The following is a 19652-nucleotide window of genomic DNA, read 5'->3' on the forward strand; positions in this document are numbered from 1 at the left end:
TGTGTGTCCCTGTGTGTCCTGTGTGTCCCTGTGTGTCCCTGTGTGTCCTGAGTGTCCTGAGTGTCCCTGTGTGTCCTGAGTGTCCTGAGTGTCCCTGTGTGTCCTGAGTGTCCCTGTGTGTCCTGAGTGTCCCTGTGTGTCCCTGTGTGTCCTGAGTGTCCCTGTGTGTCCTGAGTGTCCCTGTGTGTCCTGAGTGTCCCTGTGTGTCCCTGTGTGTCCCTGTGTGTCCTGTGTGTCCCTGTGTGTCCCTGTGTGTCCTGAGTGTCCCTGTGTGTCCCTGTGTGTCCTGAGTGTCCCTGTGTGTCCCTGGCCCGCCCAGCTGGCTCTGGGGGTGCTGGTCAGGCTCCACCCCATCCTGCTGGGGGATTGAAAGGAGGCCTGGTGTGTGCAGAGGGGGAAGTGACTCTGTGGCTCCTTCTTCCTGGCTTCCCTCCTCCTGTCCTCTACTGTGGCTGTGCCCCCCTGACCACGGCAGGTCACCCGTCAAGGAAAGGGCAAAGGGACAGGAAGAGGGGGACACTGAAGGTGAAGAGAACACCGGCCCTACGCGCTGGGGCAGGTGCCAGTTCTCCAGGCAGCGTGCAGGTCACGTGGAGCGCAGGGGAGCTTGCGCAGAAGGCCCAGCGCCCTCTCTCGAGCCCCCCGACTCCCCATGTGACGTCTGACGTCCACGCTGTGTGCCCGCAGCGTCCCCCACCCCCGGCCCTTGCTGCTTTTACTATCTGATTGCTCCCTGGAGTCTCTTCAGATGTGTGCAGAAGGCCACACACGCGCGTCCGCCGCACCCAGCGAGCCTCGGGGGCTGCGCGCCGGGCCCTGCGCCCTTTCTGCTCCGCGAGGAGGGAAAGCGGCCCGGGGCCTCGGATCCAGACGCTGGCCCTGCGCCCTTCCTGCTCCGCGAGGAGGGAAAGTGGCCGGGGGCCTCGGATCCAGACGCATAGGGAAAGCGGCCCGGGGCCTCGGATCCAGACGCCAGGCTCTGCGCCCTTCCTGCTCCGCGCGGAGGGAAAGCGGCCGGGGGCCTCGGATCCAGACGCCAGGCTCTGCGCCCTTCCTGCTCCGCGCGGAGGGAAAGCGGCCGGGGGCCTGGGATCCAGACGCCGGCCCTGCGCCCTTCCTGCTCCGCGCGGAGGGAAAGCGGCCGGGGGCCTCGGATCCAGGCGCATAGGGAAAGCGGCCGGGGGCCTCGGATCCAGACGCTGGCTCTGCGCCCTTTCTGCTCCGCGAGGAGGGAAAGCGGCCGGGGGCCTCGGATCCAGACGCTGGCTCTGCGCCCTTTCTGCTCCGCGAGGAGGGAAAGCGGCCGGGGGCCTTGGATCCAGGCGCATAGGGAAAGCGGCCGGGGGCCTCGGATCCAGACGCGGGCCCTGCGCCCTTCCTGCTCCGCGAGGAGGGAAAGCGGCCGGGGGCCTCGGATCCAGACGCTGGCTCTGCGCCCTTTCTGCTCCGCGAGGAGGGAAAGCGGCCGGGGGCCTTGGATCCAGGCGCATAGGGAAAGCGGCCGGGGGCCTCGGATCCAGACGCGGGCCCTGCGCCCTTCCTGCTCCGCGCGGAGGGAAAGCGGGCCGGGGGCCTCGGATCCAGACGCTCATCCTGACCTGGTCTTTCCGGAAATGCGTTTCACACACCTGATTCTATTTTCCTACAAGCGAGAGAGTGGAGGCGTGGAGAGTGTCGCGGAACCGAATCCACAGCGACCCCCTGGACGCCTGTCACGCGCAGTGCGCACGTCTAGGAAACGCTGAGGTCAATCCGCTTCCAGCACACTTTATCTTACATTTGGCTGATACTATTTCTCCAAGGATTGGCGCTGCCAATTAAAGTCTAAACTTTCGGCTGTCATTTTTTTTTTTTTTTTTTGGTAACAATGGAAAGCTCTCACCATAGGGAGACAATAGTTTGACATTGTTGGTTTTTTTAAATTAATTACTTGTCTCAGTTGGTCTGTCACCACAGCACACACAGATTAAGAACGGGACCGGGAGGCTCCCCGCTAGCCCTGTGCTGAACGCAGTGGGATTGGGAGCAGACGGGGGGAAGTGATCAGACCCGCAGAGCGGGAGCAGCCCGGCCGCCCGCCCGGCCCTCCCCGAGGTCGCGTCGGACCGGGAGGAACACGGGAGCAGAGCAGGATTTCCCCAGGGGTGCTAACTGACAGCCAGCGGGGGAGAGGAAGAGAGCAGGGATTTCGGGATTTGCGTCAACAAGATTTAAGCCTTTGATGCATTAAGTGGCCAATTCCATGTTGACTGCTGATTTCTAGTAAATTTTCAAGAAAATCAAGTCATCTGAGCTAGAAGCCCCTCGAACACAGGGAAACAGGAGGAAGGAGAAATTAATCATCCGTCTCAAGGGAATGGCACCGGTCAGAATTCAGAGAAAACCTGCTAGGGAATAACATTAAAGACAGCACGTCACTTCCAACAGTAAGGTGACCACACGGTACTCTATCATTAACTAAGCTCCCGCTGTCTAAGATTGAAGAACGTAGCCGGCAGTTGAGAGACCCGTAGCAGACACGAGCCCTTTGGTCAAGAGTGCTGTTCGGCGCAGGAGTCAAGAGGAGCACCCACAAATGGTAAGATCCAACCCACGCGGGGGAAGTGACTGCTGGCGGGGTAAGCGCGGAAGCTGATGCTCCGCACGCACGCTGGGGTGGGTTCGTGTGTGCGCGCGCGTGCGTGCGTGCTGTCATGAGCGTGCCCACGCGGGCTGGTGTGTGCCGGCATGCCTGCTCCCGTGCCTGTGCTCTGCTACGTGGTTTTCCACGCTGAGAGGCCGGCCCCGCACACACGGGGGGGGGGGGGTGTCTGCAGCATGAGAACCCCGGTCGCCCGGTGACGGGTGGCCCTGAGCGTGCCCACGCGAGCGTGCCCACGCGAGCGTGTCCACGCGGCACAGGGCCTCCTCAGGGCTGGGGCAGCGGAGGAGACACGAGGCAGAAGGGGTTTCCGGGAAATGCTGTTGCATTTACGATTCTCCAAGAGTGAGAATTGCAGACTCGTGTAAGGCACGGTGGCGTTTGTGTCACCGGACAGAATTCCTAGCACACCGTGTTATGGGGCTGGGTCTCCTGCACTTCAGAGCTTGGCAATCTACCCGTAATCTCACAAACACACACAGAGAAAGAGAGGGAGGGAGGGAGCGAGGAGCGACAGAGACGGAGAGACAGAGAGACGGAGAGGCAGGGAGAGGCAGGGAGAGGCAGGGAGAGGCAGGGAGAGGGGGCGCGGGATTATGACGAGACAGACGGCGTGACGGAGCCCCGTACCTGAAAACGTGATGTTGAAGCCCTCGTAGGAGATGGAGAAGTCGGAGATGAACCGAAGCTGGGCTGTGAAGTTGCCAAACAAACCGGCCTTGATGGTGTGGGGCAGGACGGAGCCCGTGAGCCTGGCCACGGGCTCGGAGAAGCTCCCGTCCTCCGTGATCAGCAGGTAGTCGTGGGAGCTCTCCAGGTGGAAGGTGTGGAAGATCATCTGCACGCCTGAGGGGGGAGGGGGGAGGGGGGGGAGGGAGGGAGGGAGGGAGGGGTGAGCCCACCTGCGTGGTGTGGGAAACAGTCCCTCCTGGCCTGGAACTCACGACCCTCCCACCCCAGCCTCCCTAGTACTGGGATTACAGGCGTGTGTCACCTGACCCTGGCCAACGTTTACAATCTGCATCGTCTGCGTGGAGGTGACATTGTCCTCAGCTCCACGCTCCTGGTCAGTGCCCCGAGCACACTGGTGTCTACGGGACAAGGGGACGTCTGGCGATGTAAATGTCTGTGACGCGATACCATCCCGGGTGTACTTGAAACCCAAGGCTGGCACAGAGCACAGGTTTATAATAGAAATTAATGTGTAGATCATTGTTCCTTTCTGCTATTACTAAAGCAGTATTTACCTGTTCTCTTATCAATCACCTGCTCCTTATTGTTATACCTCATTTCCAAGTTTCACATTTTGTTCTCACTTCCAAGTTTAAACAGGAAGTTATCTGATAGACAACAAAGGGAAGACTCTACTCGTGCTCCTATAACACGAAGACAGATCCCTTCCAGGATCACATTTAAACGAGCGATCCAAAGCTCGGGTGCCTCTGAGGAATGAGCGAGCTGCGTGGCCGCACGCTCTCCTTCATTCCGGCGTGCGTGAGCCTCCGTGGCCGCCTTACCCTTTCCGTGCGAGACCTCGATGGTCCAGGTGCAGTTGAGGGAGTTGGGGTAGAAGTCTGGGAAGCCCGGGGACAGGACGGTGCCGCTCTTCCCGTGGATGTAGCCGCCGCACAGGGCTGAAACGCACACGGGCAGAGGGTGAGCATCTCCCCGGCGGGACCCACAGCACAAAGTGCTTTCGAGACAGCGCCGGGTTTGTACAGGAAACCGACGCTGGACGTGTGCTTAGACCAAAACAGGCCGCTCCTTCTGCTTGCAATGACTATACGCTCGTTTGTGTGCAGCCATCCGTAGGAGGACGGCTTTGAACACGTCGTGCGGAGTAAAGCCCAGCGGAATGAACCAGAACCCATGCAAGGAGGCTTCTCTCTGTGACAGCTGGGCCAAACAACCTCAGCCCTCCTGGACCGCCAGCGGACCCAGCAGAGCGACCTTGAGGCTAAATCCCTCTAGACAGCACGTACTCATCTCCAAAACTTAGAGCATCCTTTCAAAGGGGGAAACTTGATGTTCAGGTGTAATGATGGCAGCAGGGAGCGAGGGAGAGCGAGCTAACACAGTGTGTTGGATCTGCACAAACACACACCTAAGTCACATGCTCAGGGGCCTAAGGCGGGGTTCCAACACCCGTAGTCAATGCGCGACCATCAGGGGAGGGTAACTGGCGTATCCTTTGTCTCGCACGTTACCATTCCTTTGGGTGGGGGATAATCAAAGTCCTTCCTGCTGGCTACAGTGAAGAACTCCACTGGCCGCCTGGGTCCACCCAGCCCCGCACGCCACGTTACTTGCAGGGGGCTAGCGAGGCCCTCGCGAGACCCTTCCCTCCCCTCCCTCCCCTCCCTCCCCTCCCTCCCCTCCCTCCCCTCCCCCCGCCCTTCCTCCTCTGAGCCTCATCGCTCCCCACCACGCACCCCGAGAGAGCCATGTCGCCGCGGGTCCTTTCAGGACGCCGGGTGGCAGCTTTCTTTGACTCGTCTATTCTTAGTCAGTTTTCCTGAGGCTGATAAAGCACTTGCTGCTGCTTCTTGTGATTTCCTAAAAATACCTTTCCTCCGCTCCTCCTGACAGACTCTAACGTGGCAGCGGCGGGAAAGTCGTGGCAAGAATGAAACAGCTCACAAAAATACTTAATGAATAAAAAATGCCAAGTGCCCCCCGGCCTTTGTCCCCCACCAAACGTGAGGGCGGGGTCTATGCCACGGCCGACTTCACGTCTTCGTGACCCCGGTGACGGCGGCCTAACGAGCACAGCTCAGCGGCGGCACGGCCGCGGAAACGCGGGACGCGCCGACGGGGTTGGCTGTCTTCACGTCGATGTGAGACATTAGATCGTGCTCCCGTCACCGGCGGAGGACCGGGCTCGGCCCTGCCGGGGGCCGTGTTCCACCGGGGGCCCCCGTCCGCCCGGCCTCCCCGTTCCCCGGCCCCCCGCCGCCTTGGGGTTCCGGCTCCACGGAGCCCGCCCTCCCCACGCCTTCCTTCCTGCAAGTTTCCCCCGAATCCTCCCTTCCGGATCTTCGCGACCGCAGGGCGAGCGGCAAGGCCCGCCCACCCACGCCCGCCGAGGGTCGCGCGGTCTGGCCCCTGGACGCCCACGCTGCCCGCGAGTCCCTGCTGGCTGGCGTGTCGGCTTGGGGTGAGTCACTGGCGAGCCTCGCCCTGGCTCTCGATGGCGGCCGCAGCGGTGCCCCTCCCGGCGACCCGCGGGAGCCGTCCTGGCGGGTGCCGGGCCCTACCTCCTTGGGGTTTGATTGGCGTTCGGGCTTCCCGCATTTGCCTCCCATCTTTCCTCGGCGAACGGATCGTCAAGATGATACTGGACTTACAATGCGTCCCGGGGACGGGTAAATACTTCAGCAGCCTCTGCACACACGTTCTTTCAGGCGGTTACTGAGGAGGCAGGCGTGGGCAGGTGTGCCTGGTGGGGCGGCCCAGCTTTGCCCAGGCCCGGGATCAGGTCCGGCTGGCCCTGCTGACTGACCCTGCATCCCCGAGGTCCCTCCTGTCCGGAGCCCAGAGCTCACACTCCCCTGGCCTGTGTGCCTTCGGCCGCCTCCGGCCTGCCCTATACCTTGTCCTCTACCGACTATGATCAGGGTTGGTATTTGGTACACATGTCAAAGGTGTTATGTGGCCTTCAACTGGGCACCGTGGTTCCATAAACACTGCTCTTTCTATCATTACCTCAAAGAAGTCAAAGTGTTCAGTGAGCGGAAATGAAATGTCTGGAAAGAAATTCCAGAAAGGTACCGAAAATGAACATTACAGGTACATATATCCTCCAATCTCCGCGTTTCTGACGCCACCCTGTGTATGCACTCGACGCCGTCTCTAGAGAACGCGCACGGAGCGCGGCTCCCGCCCGAGGGTAAGGCGGAGGGACAGCCAGCGTGGCCCGTTCGTCATTCCGCACGGTCTCCTCAGCGGACAGAGCAGCACTCTCCAGCGAGGCCGGGCACCGTGGGGGGCACGTGGCCCGGCCTCCCCCCTCCTGCCCCGCCCCCCCGCCCCCACCCCCCCTCCGGGCGCCTCGCACTCACCGTCGCAGCTGGGGAGGGCGTGGGACCACTGGTGGCTCTGCTCGCAGAAGAGGGGCTCGTCCTCGCTCAGCGTGTAGCCGGGCTCGCAGCTGAAGGTCACCGTGGCGCGGAGGCCGAAGTCGCTGCCGTGCCGGCGGCCGTTCACGGGGATGCCCGGGTCCAGGCAGGAGTCGGACTCCAGGGTCACACCTGTGCGGAGACACACACGTCACGCGCGGGACACCGCCGGGCGGCCACCTGACTCTCCAGCCCGGCCTGGGAGGTCCCTCAAGGGAGGAGCTGGCGATTGCGTCCTGTGTGGAACACGCGGCAATCCATTCACGTAAAAGAAACAAAACCCACCCAGCACCACGTCATCATTAGTGTAAAAGAAACAAAACCCACCCACAGCACCACGTCATCATTAGTGTAAAAGAAACAAAACCCACCCACAGCACCACGTCATCATTAGTGTAAAAGAAACAAAACCCACCCACAGCACCACGTCATCATTAGTGTAAAAGAAACAAAACCCACCCACAGCACCACGTCATCATTAGTGTAAAAGAAACAAAACCCACCCACAGCACCACGTCATCATTAGTGTAAAAGAAACAAAACCCACCCAGCACCACGTCATCATTAGTGTAAAAGAAACAAAACCCACCCAGCACCACGTCATCATTAGTGTAAAAGAAACAAAACCCACCCACAGCACCACGTCATCATTAGTGTAAAAGAAACAAAACCCACCCAGCACCACGTCATCATTAGTGTAAAAGAAACAAAACCCACCCAGCACCACGTCATCATTAGTGTAAAAGAAACAAAACCCACCCACAGCACCACGTCATCATTAGTGTAAAAGAAACAAAACCCACCCACAGCACCACGTCATCATTAGTGTAAAAGAAACAAAACCCACCCACAGCACCACGTCATCATTAGTGTAAAAGAAACAAAACCCACCCAGCACCACGTCATCATTAGTGTAAAAGAAACAAAACCCACCCAGCACCACGTCATCATTAGTGTAAAAGAAACAAAACCCACCCACAGCACCACGTCATCATTAGTGTAAAAGAAACAAAACCCACCCAGCACCACGTCATCATTAGTGTAAAAGAAACAAAACCCACCCAGCACCACGTCATCATTAGTGTAAAAGAAACAAAACCCACCCAGCACCACGTCATCATTAGTGTAAAAGAAACAAAACCCACCCACAGCACCACGTCTCCAACATTTGACCTTGTTTCCCAAATTAGAGAAATCCACGTTGTTCTGCTATTCACCAGATGATACCCAGACAACCTTGGATAATTCACTGGCTTCTGAATTTTACTTTTTTCCCAAGGGAAAAATCAATGAACTGTTAAATAAAGCCTAAGTTGTTTGTTTTTTTCCCTCGTTTTCTCTCTCTACTCCTTCCCCTATCCCCTTCCAGTTCGTATTTTATGTCATAGTTAGGTTTTGGCAGTCATCTTGTAATCTCGTGTTTGTACACACGCACCCAGGCATGCATACGTGTAATGTGGTTCAAAATGCTCTAGAACCGCGTGCCCTAGGCCCACGCAATTTAAAACTCTGTACTGAAATCAGGCTGCGATTGTCTTGCTGAGAGACGAGAAAGGGTGAGCTGCGGGAAGTTAAGTCGTTGGGTTGTGTCAATATTAGGAATTCTATCTTTTAATTCATTTTTTTGTGGGCTCTGGAGCTTGAACTCAGAGCCTGGGTGCTGTCCCTGCTCTTCTGCTCAAGGCTAGTGCTCTACCACTTTCCGCCACAGCGCCACATCTGGTTTCCGAGTGGTTAACTGGAGATAAGAGTCTCATGGGGACTTTTCTGCCTGGGCTGAGCTCTCCGCTCTTCTTCTTGCCCCATCCCCGCTGGTCACTGAAATTTCCAACCATCATCTTGTGAGGACAAGCCCGGTACCTGTCCTGCCCGGACAGACATGATGACCCCTCTTACTGCCGTGTGTCTAGCGTTTCCGTGCTTCAGGGCTGCGTGTAGTGACGCGTGCCTGTAATTCCAGCTGCTGGGGAGAAGGAAACAGCAGGACCGTGTTCCGAGGCCAAGGCTGGTCCTGACGATTTAACTTAAAACCGTATCGGAGAGGGGGGTGGCTGGAGTGCTAGAGTGCTTGCCCAGCAAGCACGAGTCCCTGAGTTCAGTCCCCAGTACTGCAAGATACATTTATCTTGGTTTTATCTAATTGTTTCCCCCCCCCCCTTTTTCTTCCCCTACTACTGAAAAAAGCTTTGATGGCAATTGATCGAGGTCATGGTAGATGAGATTCACGACTAGATGATTTTCACATTACAGAAGGCAGTGATTCCACAGGAAGCCACCCGAAGCAATGCAAGGATCCAGTCGATTTTTCTCAGCACCCTAGCCGGCGCTCTGTCTTCCTTTCTTCTCTGGAGAGAATTCTCGTCCTGGTCTTGATGTTCTAGGCTCCAGCATCTGGCGCTGTGTGTGACACTGGAGGCGGCCCTGGGGGCTTAGGGAGTGAGAGGAACGTTCTAGATCCTGACGTGGAAGGGGCCTTGGGGATGGTGGGGTTAGTGAAAATGCAAAGAAGAGGCCTGGGGTGTTGGCGGGGGCCGAGTGGGGGTGGAGGCAGGGGCAGGGGCAAGGGCGGGGGCGGAGCAGTTCTCGCGAGGCCCCCTCCCCCTTCATGCTCAGAGGTGAGTGCACGCCTATCAACTCAGAAGACACGCCCCGCGAGAGCATTTCCTTTCCCAACGACACGAGAAAACACGTGGATTGGCGGATTTCGTTGTTAACTAGAGCAATAAAGTTCTCTTTCAAATTGTTGAGCTGAGGCCTACAGCCTTTGTAGGCCAAGTGACGATGAGGGTGCTGTCTAGGGAGCCTCGTGAGCGCGTGTTTGCTTTGAGATCGCCCCCGTCGAGCTCACGTCAGTGGCTCTAGTGTAAGCAGTGTGCGTAAGCTGCCGGTCTTCATCAAAGTCTGGTTTAAGGCTACGGTGATGTCTATCGAGGGGCCGATAGGAGTCTGGCGGCCCTGAGGTGGGCAGAGGGGCGCTGGTAGGCTCCCCTCCGGACGCGGGCATGATTAAAGAGGGGAAACCACGCGGGCGGGGGTCCCCCAGATCCTTCCGTCTCTCATCAGCCCGCGTGGGAGTCAGCGCCGCGCTGACACAGCTCAACGCGCTAGAGATGCTGTGTCCTCCGTCCCGGCCACGAGGGGCGGCTCTGTGAGCCCCGGGAGACCCTGCTGGGCCCGGCACGGGGGCGGGGGGGGGCGGAGCAGTTCGCGCCAGGCCCCCCTCCCCCTTCGCGCGTCATTGAAAAGATGCTCTCTCCAGCGCGCTCAAGGGCCACCCTCGAATCCAACGGGAAACCTCCGGGCCCCACGATAGTGCTATCTATATCCTGCAACCCCCAGAACACGCCGGAAAAGAAAGACGGGGAAAGAGGCGAAGGCCAGCGTGTAGGTGGGGCCCGCTCATTCAACCGTAATATATAGATGTGTGAGTGACATTAAAATGAGAAGAGCCACTCTCAACACTGCGGGAAATCAAGACACGCCAAGCCCCCCTCCTCATCAACATGCCAAGCCCCCCTCCTTCATCAACACGCCAAGCCCCCCTCCTTCATCCCGCTCTGCCTGGCTCCTAATCGACTCACGCTCCCCCCCCCCACCGAGCCCAGGCAGAAGGCCTTGCAGCCGGACCCCACCGCGCTTTGTGTAACCACCATGATGTGAGCGGATGGATGGCCAGTGGACGGACAGGCCCCCGAGGGGCGGCGGCTCTCACGGCGGGAGACCCTCGCCACGCCGGGCTCTCTGGTCACGGGGCCCCGCGGCGGGCGTGACGGGGGGGGGGGGCGGCACTCACTCTCGTAGTGGATGAGGAAGCCCACGTTGGAGCGGCTGCTGTCGGTGGTGAAGAGCAGGTACATGTAGTTGCCGGTGCTGATGAGGAACTGGGGGGCCTGGGTGCCGTGGTACTCCCCGATCAGCGGGGACGAGCCGGCCGGCCCGTCCCGCACCTCCAGAGTGTCGTAATTGACTTCCGTCTGGAATCTGCACAAGGCGGCGTGGGACAGAACAGACAGTCAGCGCAGTGTCAGGCCCCACATTGCTCCTGCCGCGACCCTTCGGTTCAGACCCCAACGCAATGTGCATCTATGCACGTGAAGATACGGAGAGAGACAGAGAGGCGGAGAAGTAGATGGTAGACAGACAGACAGACAGACAGACAGATAGATAGATGTAGGCAGGTAGGTACAGAGAAAGGCAGGCAGACCGATAATAAAATTTGGGGACCTATTTTGTTTTCCTGGAAGTAAAAGCACACTCTAAACTTCTCCATCTTATCCAATACTCTGTTTTGTGTCTTTCCAGATATGAACAGGCTGTCACTCAGCTTGGAAACAAACACACCGTGGAAACCAGAGCGGGCACACCGCAGCCAAGACAGGACAGGGACAGCACCTCCACCGAGTGGAAAAGCATCAGTGCCTGTGCATTTCCAAACCACTGCCCGCAAGCCTCTGCTCACACCGCGATCGTGGGCACCTTGAAACGGACACCACGGAGGGCAATGAGGCCTCAGGAGAAGCGTGAACGGCCAACACGTCACAAAGACGCCCCGGTTGCTCACATCCACTCTGTTGGGAGCACTTCACCCGCACTGAGCCGGCTGCTGCTCTAGAAACTAAGGAAGCCGAAGTCGATGCTTTGGAAAGTTTGGAAGCGCGTCCAGCAAGGGCGCAACTCTCCTTGTGCTTCTCCCCAAGCCGGCCTCTAATCCTATGCCTGCCACACTGCCGCCACTCAGGTCTCCAGGTGTGCGGACCGTTCTCTAAATGGACCCGGCTCGTCCTTCACCAGCCAACCCCGCTCCCAGGGCTGACTTTGCCCTCTGGGCGCAGCTGGGGCTCCTCCGGGGCCTGGGCCGTGACCTTGTCTGGACCATGACCTTGGCCGGGCAGGGAGCCCAGCTGAGGAGAGCAGGACCGGGGATGCAGGCGTGAGCTGGGCTGCACTGCCCAGTCCCCGCTGCTGTCAGTCGATGACGCCCTCCCCTCGCTGGAGAGGGCCACACTTCCACACGAACGCTTTCCTTCCACAGCGAGAACCCGCACAGCACAGGACGGAGCCCAACAGAGCTACTCCTGCCCAGGCACCTGCCAGCGGTGGAGACAGCCCGGCTTTCTTATTGTAACAGTTGCTGCAAAGACGCCATGATACTGTAGCAGGTGGGATGAATGTGAAAGCAATCATATCTGCAGTATTCACACCAAAGCACTCATATTCCGTGTGTGTGTGTGTGTGTGTGAGAGAGAGAGAGAGTCAGGACAAATAGCGTGTCAGTCTCAACAGCTATGTGGTTTCTAAGACCACCGAGGAGCAGAGCACTCTAAAGGCTTCCCACTGCCCAACCGGACACAGCTCACACCACAATACTTTCTGCATGGAATTGAAATCTGTACATACAACACACCCTTGAAATTCATCTTTAGAGACGCACAATATTGTAGAGAAAGTACAATGTTTACTGTAAAAAAAAAACCCACTCATCTAAAAACATCCCATATGCAAGGTACTTGACGTGGAATTTAACCAAATATCACACTGAAATAATATTGAAAAGATCAGATAAAGGGAATTTTAACAAGTATCTTCTACAAACAATAGAGGGAATCGGAAGTGCTAACATCCTGAAAAAGGAAGTGAGAAGATATCATTTTTACTAAGTCGTCTGAATCTGATAAGGGTCTGCTAAGAGATTGGTGTTCTGTACCTGATCTTACACTGATCCTGAAAATCATAAAAATTAAGAAAAAAAATAGAAAACTAAATTAAAAAAACTGCTTTGTTAAATGGCAACTCCTTGGCACAACTATGTAAAGGTAATTATGAAAAAGAAAAAAACTAGAAAGCAAACAAAATCTAATACATTAAATATTGAAACCGTATCCACTCACCAAGATGCATAAACCAAATCAAATCTTTGCCTTTGTCTGGAAGGATTATCCTACTAGAAATTATTACCACCTCACGGAAGTGTGAACAATTACTTCAAATAAAAATCATCACTAAAGGTGACTCCAACCTCAGGAAAAACTTTCCGATGCTGGTATTACCAACGATTAGGAAAAATGTGGGAAATCGAAAGGCAATGGCTCAGTGGCGTCTGCGCATCTTAAGCGTGGTCCAGGAGAAGGGCTCCCGGAGACTCCCAACACCGCTAGCTATTCTTGCAGCCACGGGGCCCACACAGCCTTCCTTAGTTTGTGCAGCACACGGTTTGTTTCAAACAACAACAACAACAAAAGTCCTTAGCTTTCAATCACCCCATCCATGTAAATGTTGACACAAATGGCAGAGCACTGTATCACAAAGAGCTCAAATAATGTTCTTGCATTTGCAGAGGGTCTCAAGGAAAAGACCAATTAGCAGCGCCAGTGGAAACCAAGTCCCAGCCATCCAACTGCAAATCTGCCCAGGGGTCCACCGGTCACTTGCTCAGGGGCTTCCTTGGGGAACCACGAGGGAGGAGGAGGGAAAAGCCGGTCTTACCTGTCAAATGCTATTTTGATGGAGTGTCCTGGTTTTGCTTCAATGACCCACTCGCAACTTAAGGAGTCTTTGTAATACCCAGGCCATCCGGGGGGTAGGATGACTCCACTGGACGCTGTCAGGTGCCCTCCACACGGAGCTGAGCGAGACACAAACGCTTGTCAGCTAACACTGGACAGACGGACATGAACCTCCCAGAGGCAGCTCAGCAGCACCGCGAGTCTGCTTACGAATCGGCGGACTTAATGTCTTCCCTATTGAAGCAAACTTACTCTATAGGAAACTACTTATTGAAAGCAGCACCTATCTATTTAATGTTTCCGTTTTTATCATCGGCTCAGGTCAGGGCCCTCCTGTCCTCTATTGCCACGTAGGAGTGTTCTGTGCTAAATGACCTTCAGCGGTGACCTCTGTACCCGTCTGTATTTTTTGTGCACTGCAAGTGTCCATCGACACACCGAGCAGCTCCTTCACCACGCTGCTGCGGCAGTCTGTGAATGAAGCTAGAAAAGGCCTGGGCACGAACAACTCAGCCACACAGTGAGAAGATGGGACGTGGCTGGACCTTATACATGGGTGAGTGGCTCCGGCGGTCTGGCCGGAGGACAGGCCGGGTGTCATCCTTCACCCATTCCGCCGCACGACCCACTCGGAAGTTGAGTGTACTCGTTTCTGCTTGGACCTCCTGGAGGCCGTGGGCTTGTGGGGCTCGGGTCGGTGTACTGCAGGGAGGAGAGATGTTCCCAGTGCGTGGTTCCTTTCCTGTTTACGTGTTTTTAAAAACCGTGTTTGGTAGGGCTGGGGGCCTGGCAAACACTTGCCCAACCCCGAGTTCCACTAGTGCTAGGAACAAATGACTATTATTACCACAAGCAACATTTTAACGTGTGATGTTCCTTTTTCTTGCTTTGTTATGATCATGATACTAATACTTGGAAATGTCCAGGCATTTTTAATATCTTATAAATACTTCATATTTATAAGTGTGCATATCCTCTCTGGATCATATTTTTGTATTTATGATTTTTTTCAAACAATTCCTGCACTATTTAACATGGTGACCTTGCTAGCAGTGACCTGGCGCACAAGTGCATTGTATCTGCCCAACCATTCCTCTGTTGCTTAATTTCAGTTGGATCCAACTCTGCTCTTACAAATACCGTGAAAAGCATTTGCGAGAATATGGGTTTTCAATTTTGTTTCAATATTTCATTATATTAAACGTACTAGTGTAATTTAAGGCTCAAAAACAAGGAAAATTTAAAATCTCAATGCAAATTCTTACTATGATGCTGCACTTTTTATATGCTCAATAGCGTGACCGAGAATGCTAGCTTTCTCCATGACTGTGTCAACGAGATATTCGTTAGCATATTGACATTTTTGTTAATCGTATAGCTGCAGGCTCAATTTGTATTTCCTTGGTATTTACTGGAAATAAGGTTGAAAATATTTTCTTAGCTCATTGGGACGGAAAGTTAGGGAAGATGCGAGTATAGGTCCTGAGATATTTAGGAAATAAGCGATAGTTGTAGGCAGCATCTTTGTCTCCACCAGCGTCTTCCTCCCTTTCTATTAGGTAGGTATTCATGTTAGCTTTTATGATAAACGCGAAAACAGTCCAAAGCTGCGCGGTTGCTGTGTGCTGGGTTCTGTCTCCTCACCCCACGTTTCCAGGGCATCGGCTCCAGGCCGTGTTTGGGGGTGGGGTCCGCGGATACAATTACTGCACTAGGTGCGTTTGACATGGCACGGTGAGCGAGGCTCGGACAGCAACACCCTTCAGCCCTTCTCCAAAGGGGGCCATCGAGTCAGACACCAGCAGAATGCTACTGGAGGCTGACGGCCGATTGATGCTTCCAGAAGCCACGGATCCCAGCCGAGGCAGAGGGTGCATTCCCCCCCAGAGCTCGCAGAGCCGCCCCTGCCTCGGCCTGACCTTGATGAGGATGACCTTCCTCTGCCGAGGCCGCCTTCCCGGCTCTGTGCTGCCGCAGCTTTGGGGGCCGAGGTTGTGGGTTTGGCAGTGGGCACGTGGTGGCCACGGAGAAGGGGGCGGGCAGGGAGGAGGCGGGGGGGCAGGCTCACCCTCACAGTGGTGGCCACGGAGAAGGGGGCGGGCAGGGAGGAGGCGGGGGGGGGGCAGGCTCACCCTCACAGCGGGGCACCGTGGAGCTCCACACCACATTCCCGTCCTGCAGGATGCAGGTGATGGACTCCGAGCCCTGGGTCTTCACGAAGCCGTCATCGCAGTGGAAGGACACGGAGCTCCCCAGCAGGAACCGGTCGCCGAAGCGCCGCCCATTCACGGGAATGCCAGGGTCGTGGCACTCGTTCTGACCAAACGCTGAGGAGGAGAAGAGGAAAACAAAGTCGAATAGAGACAACTGAATGCCACTGACAACAGCTGACAGAGAAATGAAGAACACAGTTAAAAAGCAATCCTCCTCAAATCTGACTTACATTTTTGATACGTATGTTGAATGGACTGTATATCAGTATTCATGCCAGTGAAAGAGAGGGAAAGGGGGGAGAAATGGAAAAAATAGATTTGCATGTGCACAGCATCTCCAGCGTAAAGAAGCGCTGGTGTCAGGTGCATTGACCTGGCGTAGAGGCCGGTTCTCAGCTTTGCTATCTGATGTGGGCAGACGATACTGATGTTTTAACACCACATATTTTTATTTACAAAGTAAGTAATAGCCTACACCCTAGAGGTACAGTGACACCAACTGACTAGAAAATTCTAAATATAATATCAAGGGAAGTAGTCCATAACTGATACCCTTGTATTATTCATATAAACATCACTTAGTTAAAATTATTCTACAATTCAATCTATAACATCTGTTTTGCAGATGTGTGGATGGGTGGATGGATGGATGGGTGGATGGATGGATGGGTGGATGGATGGGTGGATGGGTGGATGGATGGATGGGTGGATGGATGGATGGATGGGTGGATGGATGGATGGATGGATGGATGGATGTGTACATGGATGTGTGGATGGATGGATGGATATGTGGATATGTGGATGGATTGATGTGTGGATGGATGGATGGATGGACATGTGGATGGATATGTGGATGAATGGATGGATGATGGATGGGTGGGTGGATGGACATGTAGATGGATGGATGTGTAGATTGGTGGATGGATGGATGGATGACCAGAGAGAGAAAAGACATATGAGTGATCCATGCCCTCTCCTACAGAGCTGGCCGAAACTCTGGTCAAAGGTGATTTATGTTTGGTTTTCAGGTTGTTGTATCGTGTTGCTACTGTTGTTGCTGCCTTAAACGGCCACTTCCTGTGCAGGTGAAGGACTTGTGGCCACCGCGGCCCTCGTGCAGGGCACTTACTGGTGTAGGTGATGTTGAACCCACGGCCGGTGGTGGAGTGGTCAGACTGGAACTCCAAGCGCACGATGTGCCCACTGCTGGCCAGCTGAGCAGGAACTTCATTGCCAGAGAAAGTGCCAAGCACGGTGATATCAGAAAGGCCATCGTCTTTGATGGCGAGGAAGTCAAACTGAGGCTCCACATCGAAGTCGTTGAAGATGAGGTGGATCCTGCTCCCAGGCTCGGAGATAATCAGCCAGACGCAGTTCATGTTGTTCCCGTACTCCTCCGGGTAGTTCGGGGACAGGATGACCCCCGAGGAGGCCGTGAAGTTGAAGAAGCACGAGACTGCACAGAGAAGAACACATCGCCAGCTGCCTGACCCGGACCCAGCACGGCCCAGCCTCCCGGGGTCTTGGGGTGCACCCGCCCCGAGCCCCTGTGCTACAGGCCCATGGAGACAGCCAGTTCTGGAATGAACACGCTCGTGCTTGTCTCTGAACCACAAATGAAGGATCTCGTCATCTCATCCTCCCACCCAGCTCAGCCAGGGCCGATGTGTGCTGAGGTGCAGGCTCTGGTTTAAAAAGTGACCCTGGCCGGCTGCCAGGCCAAGTGGGAACCTTTCTGGGCGTGGCTTCTCCCCAGGGGCGCGGCACTCCCCAGAATCTGGGGGGCGGGGGCCACAGGTAAGCCCGGCGGTGGCAGCGTGTCTTCTGTGCACGGTTTTCATTATAGATCTCCCCTCCGCCTCCGTGTGCATTTTCCAAGCTCATCTTTTTAGTTACAAATTAAGGCTTCGTACTTAGTAACCTAAGACAATCACATGTGCCCCGATTATACATTATGGAATTCTCTTGTGGCCTGCGTAGAGGGTGACCTCCAGCCTGGGCTGATCTGGTCCTCTTCATGGTTTTACCATGGCTCCCCGAGGTGGCTGCCTTTATCCACACATGAAAGCCTTCTGTTAGGCCGTCCCTCACGCATGGCAGGCCAGAAACACAAACGCTCACACGTGCACACACCAGACACGGCAGGTCTAGTACTCACACATGTGAACATAGCAGGTTGTGTATTCATACAAACACACAGCAGCTGGGGTAGACACACACACACACACACACACACACACACACCCGAGGCCAGATACACACACACACACACCAGCGTGGGGGTACATACACACTTACATACACGCACACTAGCTCAAGGGCACACACATACTTACACACACACACACACAGCACGCCCAGCAAGCCTGTACTCACACACGCAGCTGGGCTTGTTGCCCGACCACTGGTTGTTCTGCTGGCAGGTGATGAGCCGCTCCCCGACCAGCTCGAAGGCCGCCTGGCACTCGAAGGACAGCGTGTTCCCGTGGAGGAAGCCGCTCCCCATCCGCTTCCCGTAGGCAGGAATCCCGGGGTCCCCGCAGCCCCCCTTCTCAATCTCTGAAAATGAGAAATGAAATGACCCGTAAAGCAGCGCGCGAACTTGCTACCTCCAGGAGGGAGTGAACGTACGCGCGGTTTCTTTCCACTGGTCAAAGCGTCATTGGGGAAACCATTTCAGACATTCGATTCATCCCCTGTTTAATTACAAAGCCGGGACACAACGGCGCGGCGAGCGAGGGGGGGAGGCGTTTATTGAAGGGCCGTCCGTGAAGATTCACGCGCGCCGTGGGAGCCGCTGACCAGGCAGGTGTGAGGAACCCAAGCGCGTCTGAGCCACGCGCTGCCCCGGGAGGGAAACGCTCGCGGCGTGGCGATCGCCTGCCCCGTTTCCTCATGAACCATGCGGATTGAGATCCGTCCCCACTGAAGATTCCAACCGGCCTCCCCGACGTGTGCGTTCTTCTCCTCGTCTGACATGTTCGAATGCACTTGGGAAGCACATGCACACATGCGTTTGTGGTTTTCATGAGGAGAGAAACCACACACACACACACACACACACACACACACACACAGACTGCACAGAACCCATTTGTTTAAATTAAAGCACCACCGCACTAGGGCGCGTGTGCCTGCCGCCTGCCAAATAAGCAGGTGTGGAAGGAACTTGGATGGGTCTCACGCGTTGACGGCCGGAAACGCGGGCACTAGCGGGTGACTCTATTCGTGGGAGGCACGGCTTTGGAGTTCCACTGTGTGACGGACAGGTCCTCTCCCAGCCAGCAGGGCAGGGGCGGGGCGGGGCCCCCGCCCGCCTCAAGGGGGGCGGAGGGAGGGAGCCACGTGACCTCAGGTCCTCGGGACACGTTGGGGGGCTTCTCCTCTCCCCGCGCAGCTGCACCAGCGACGCCGGGGCGCACGCGGCCTTCGTGTCAGGAAACCGGCCACGCGTTTCTGGCGAGTACCGCGCGCTATCCTGACCGAGGCAGGGAAGTGGCGCCGAGGGCTCTTCTGGCCGTCGTGGGCGACCGTGTGACGCCGGGGGAGAGGTGACTGTCCCGGCGCCGGCCTCGTGGGCGGCCCCCCTCGCCCCGGAACGCAGAGTCCAAGAGGACCGGGGCATCCTCCGGGACACGCGCAGGGTGGCGGGTCAGCTTCGCCGGACAACCCGACGAGAACCTCGCCAGGACGCCCCTGCCAAGTCTCCAGCCCGGGTGCCATGGGGAGGGGAAGGAGTCGGGGACCCCGGGGCTGGAAATCGTTTCCTCAGAGCCCGAGGCTCCCCCTGTGCCCGTGGCCTCCGGTGGGGGGTCGGGGGGCAGCGGCCTTCGGAACCCGGTCCCTCACCCGCCCCGCTTCCAGAAGCACAGAGCACTGGCCGCCCGCGGGACGTTGATTGTTGGATGATATTTCAGTCGTTAGGGTTTTTATTAGAATGACATTTATGCTTAGCATTCACGTCTGATGGTTTTATTTGGTACTTTCTCCTATGCCCATAAATGTTTATGTGATAAAACGACAATTTGATTCAGTATTTATTCTCTTAATGGAGGTGAGGAATTTTTTAAGAGCTATCATCCACCTCAGGGCCTAGGTGCAGCGGAATACCGGCTGACCGCCCCTGTGCCCGTCCCGAGCTCGGAGCCCGGCGGCAGGTGCCCAGGTGGGGGGCGCC

The 19652-nt window shown here is 56.1% G+C and overlaps 1 protein-coding gene across 1 annotated transcript in view; it reads right to left on the reverse strand.

The window, feature by feature from the left end:
• Csmd1 (CUB and Sushi multiple domains 1) overlaps positions 1-19652 on the reverse strand; it is an 874507-nt gene that overhangs the window by 152137 nt on the left and 702718 nt on the right. The window contains 8 exon segments of the mRNA XM_048330750.1: positions 3272-3487; positions 4159-4275; positions 6703-6891; positions 10553-10740; positions 13243-13381; positions 15395-15589; positions 16605-16931; positions 17852-18034. Of these exon segments, the coding sequence (XP_048186707.1) occupies positions 3272-3487; positions 4159-4275; positions 6703-6891; positions 10553-10740; positions 13243-13381; positions 15395-15589; positions 16605-16931; positions 17852-18034 (1554 nt within the window).

The sequence above is a fragment of the Perognathus longimembris genome, chromosome 21 (genome assembly GCF_023159225.1).
Source record: "Perognathus longimembris pacificus isolate PPM17 chromosome 21, ASM2315922v1, whole genome shotgun sequence".
In the NCBI taxonomy this organism is placed as follows: Eukaryota; Metazoa; Chordata; class Mammalia; order Rodentia; family Heteromyidae; genus Perognathus; species Perognathus longimembris.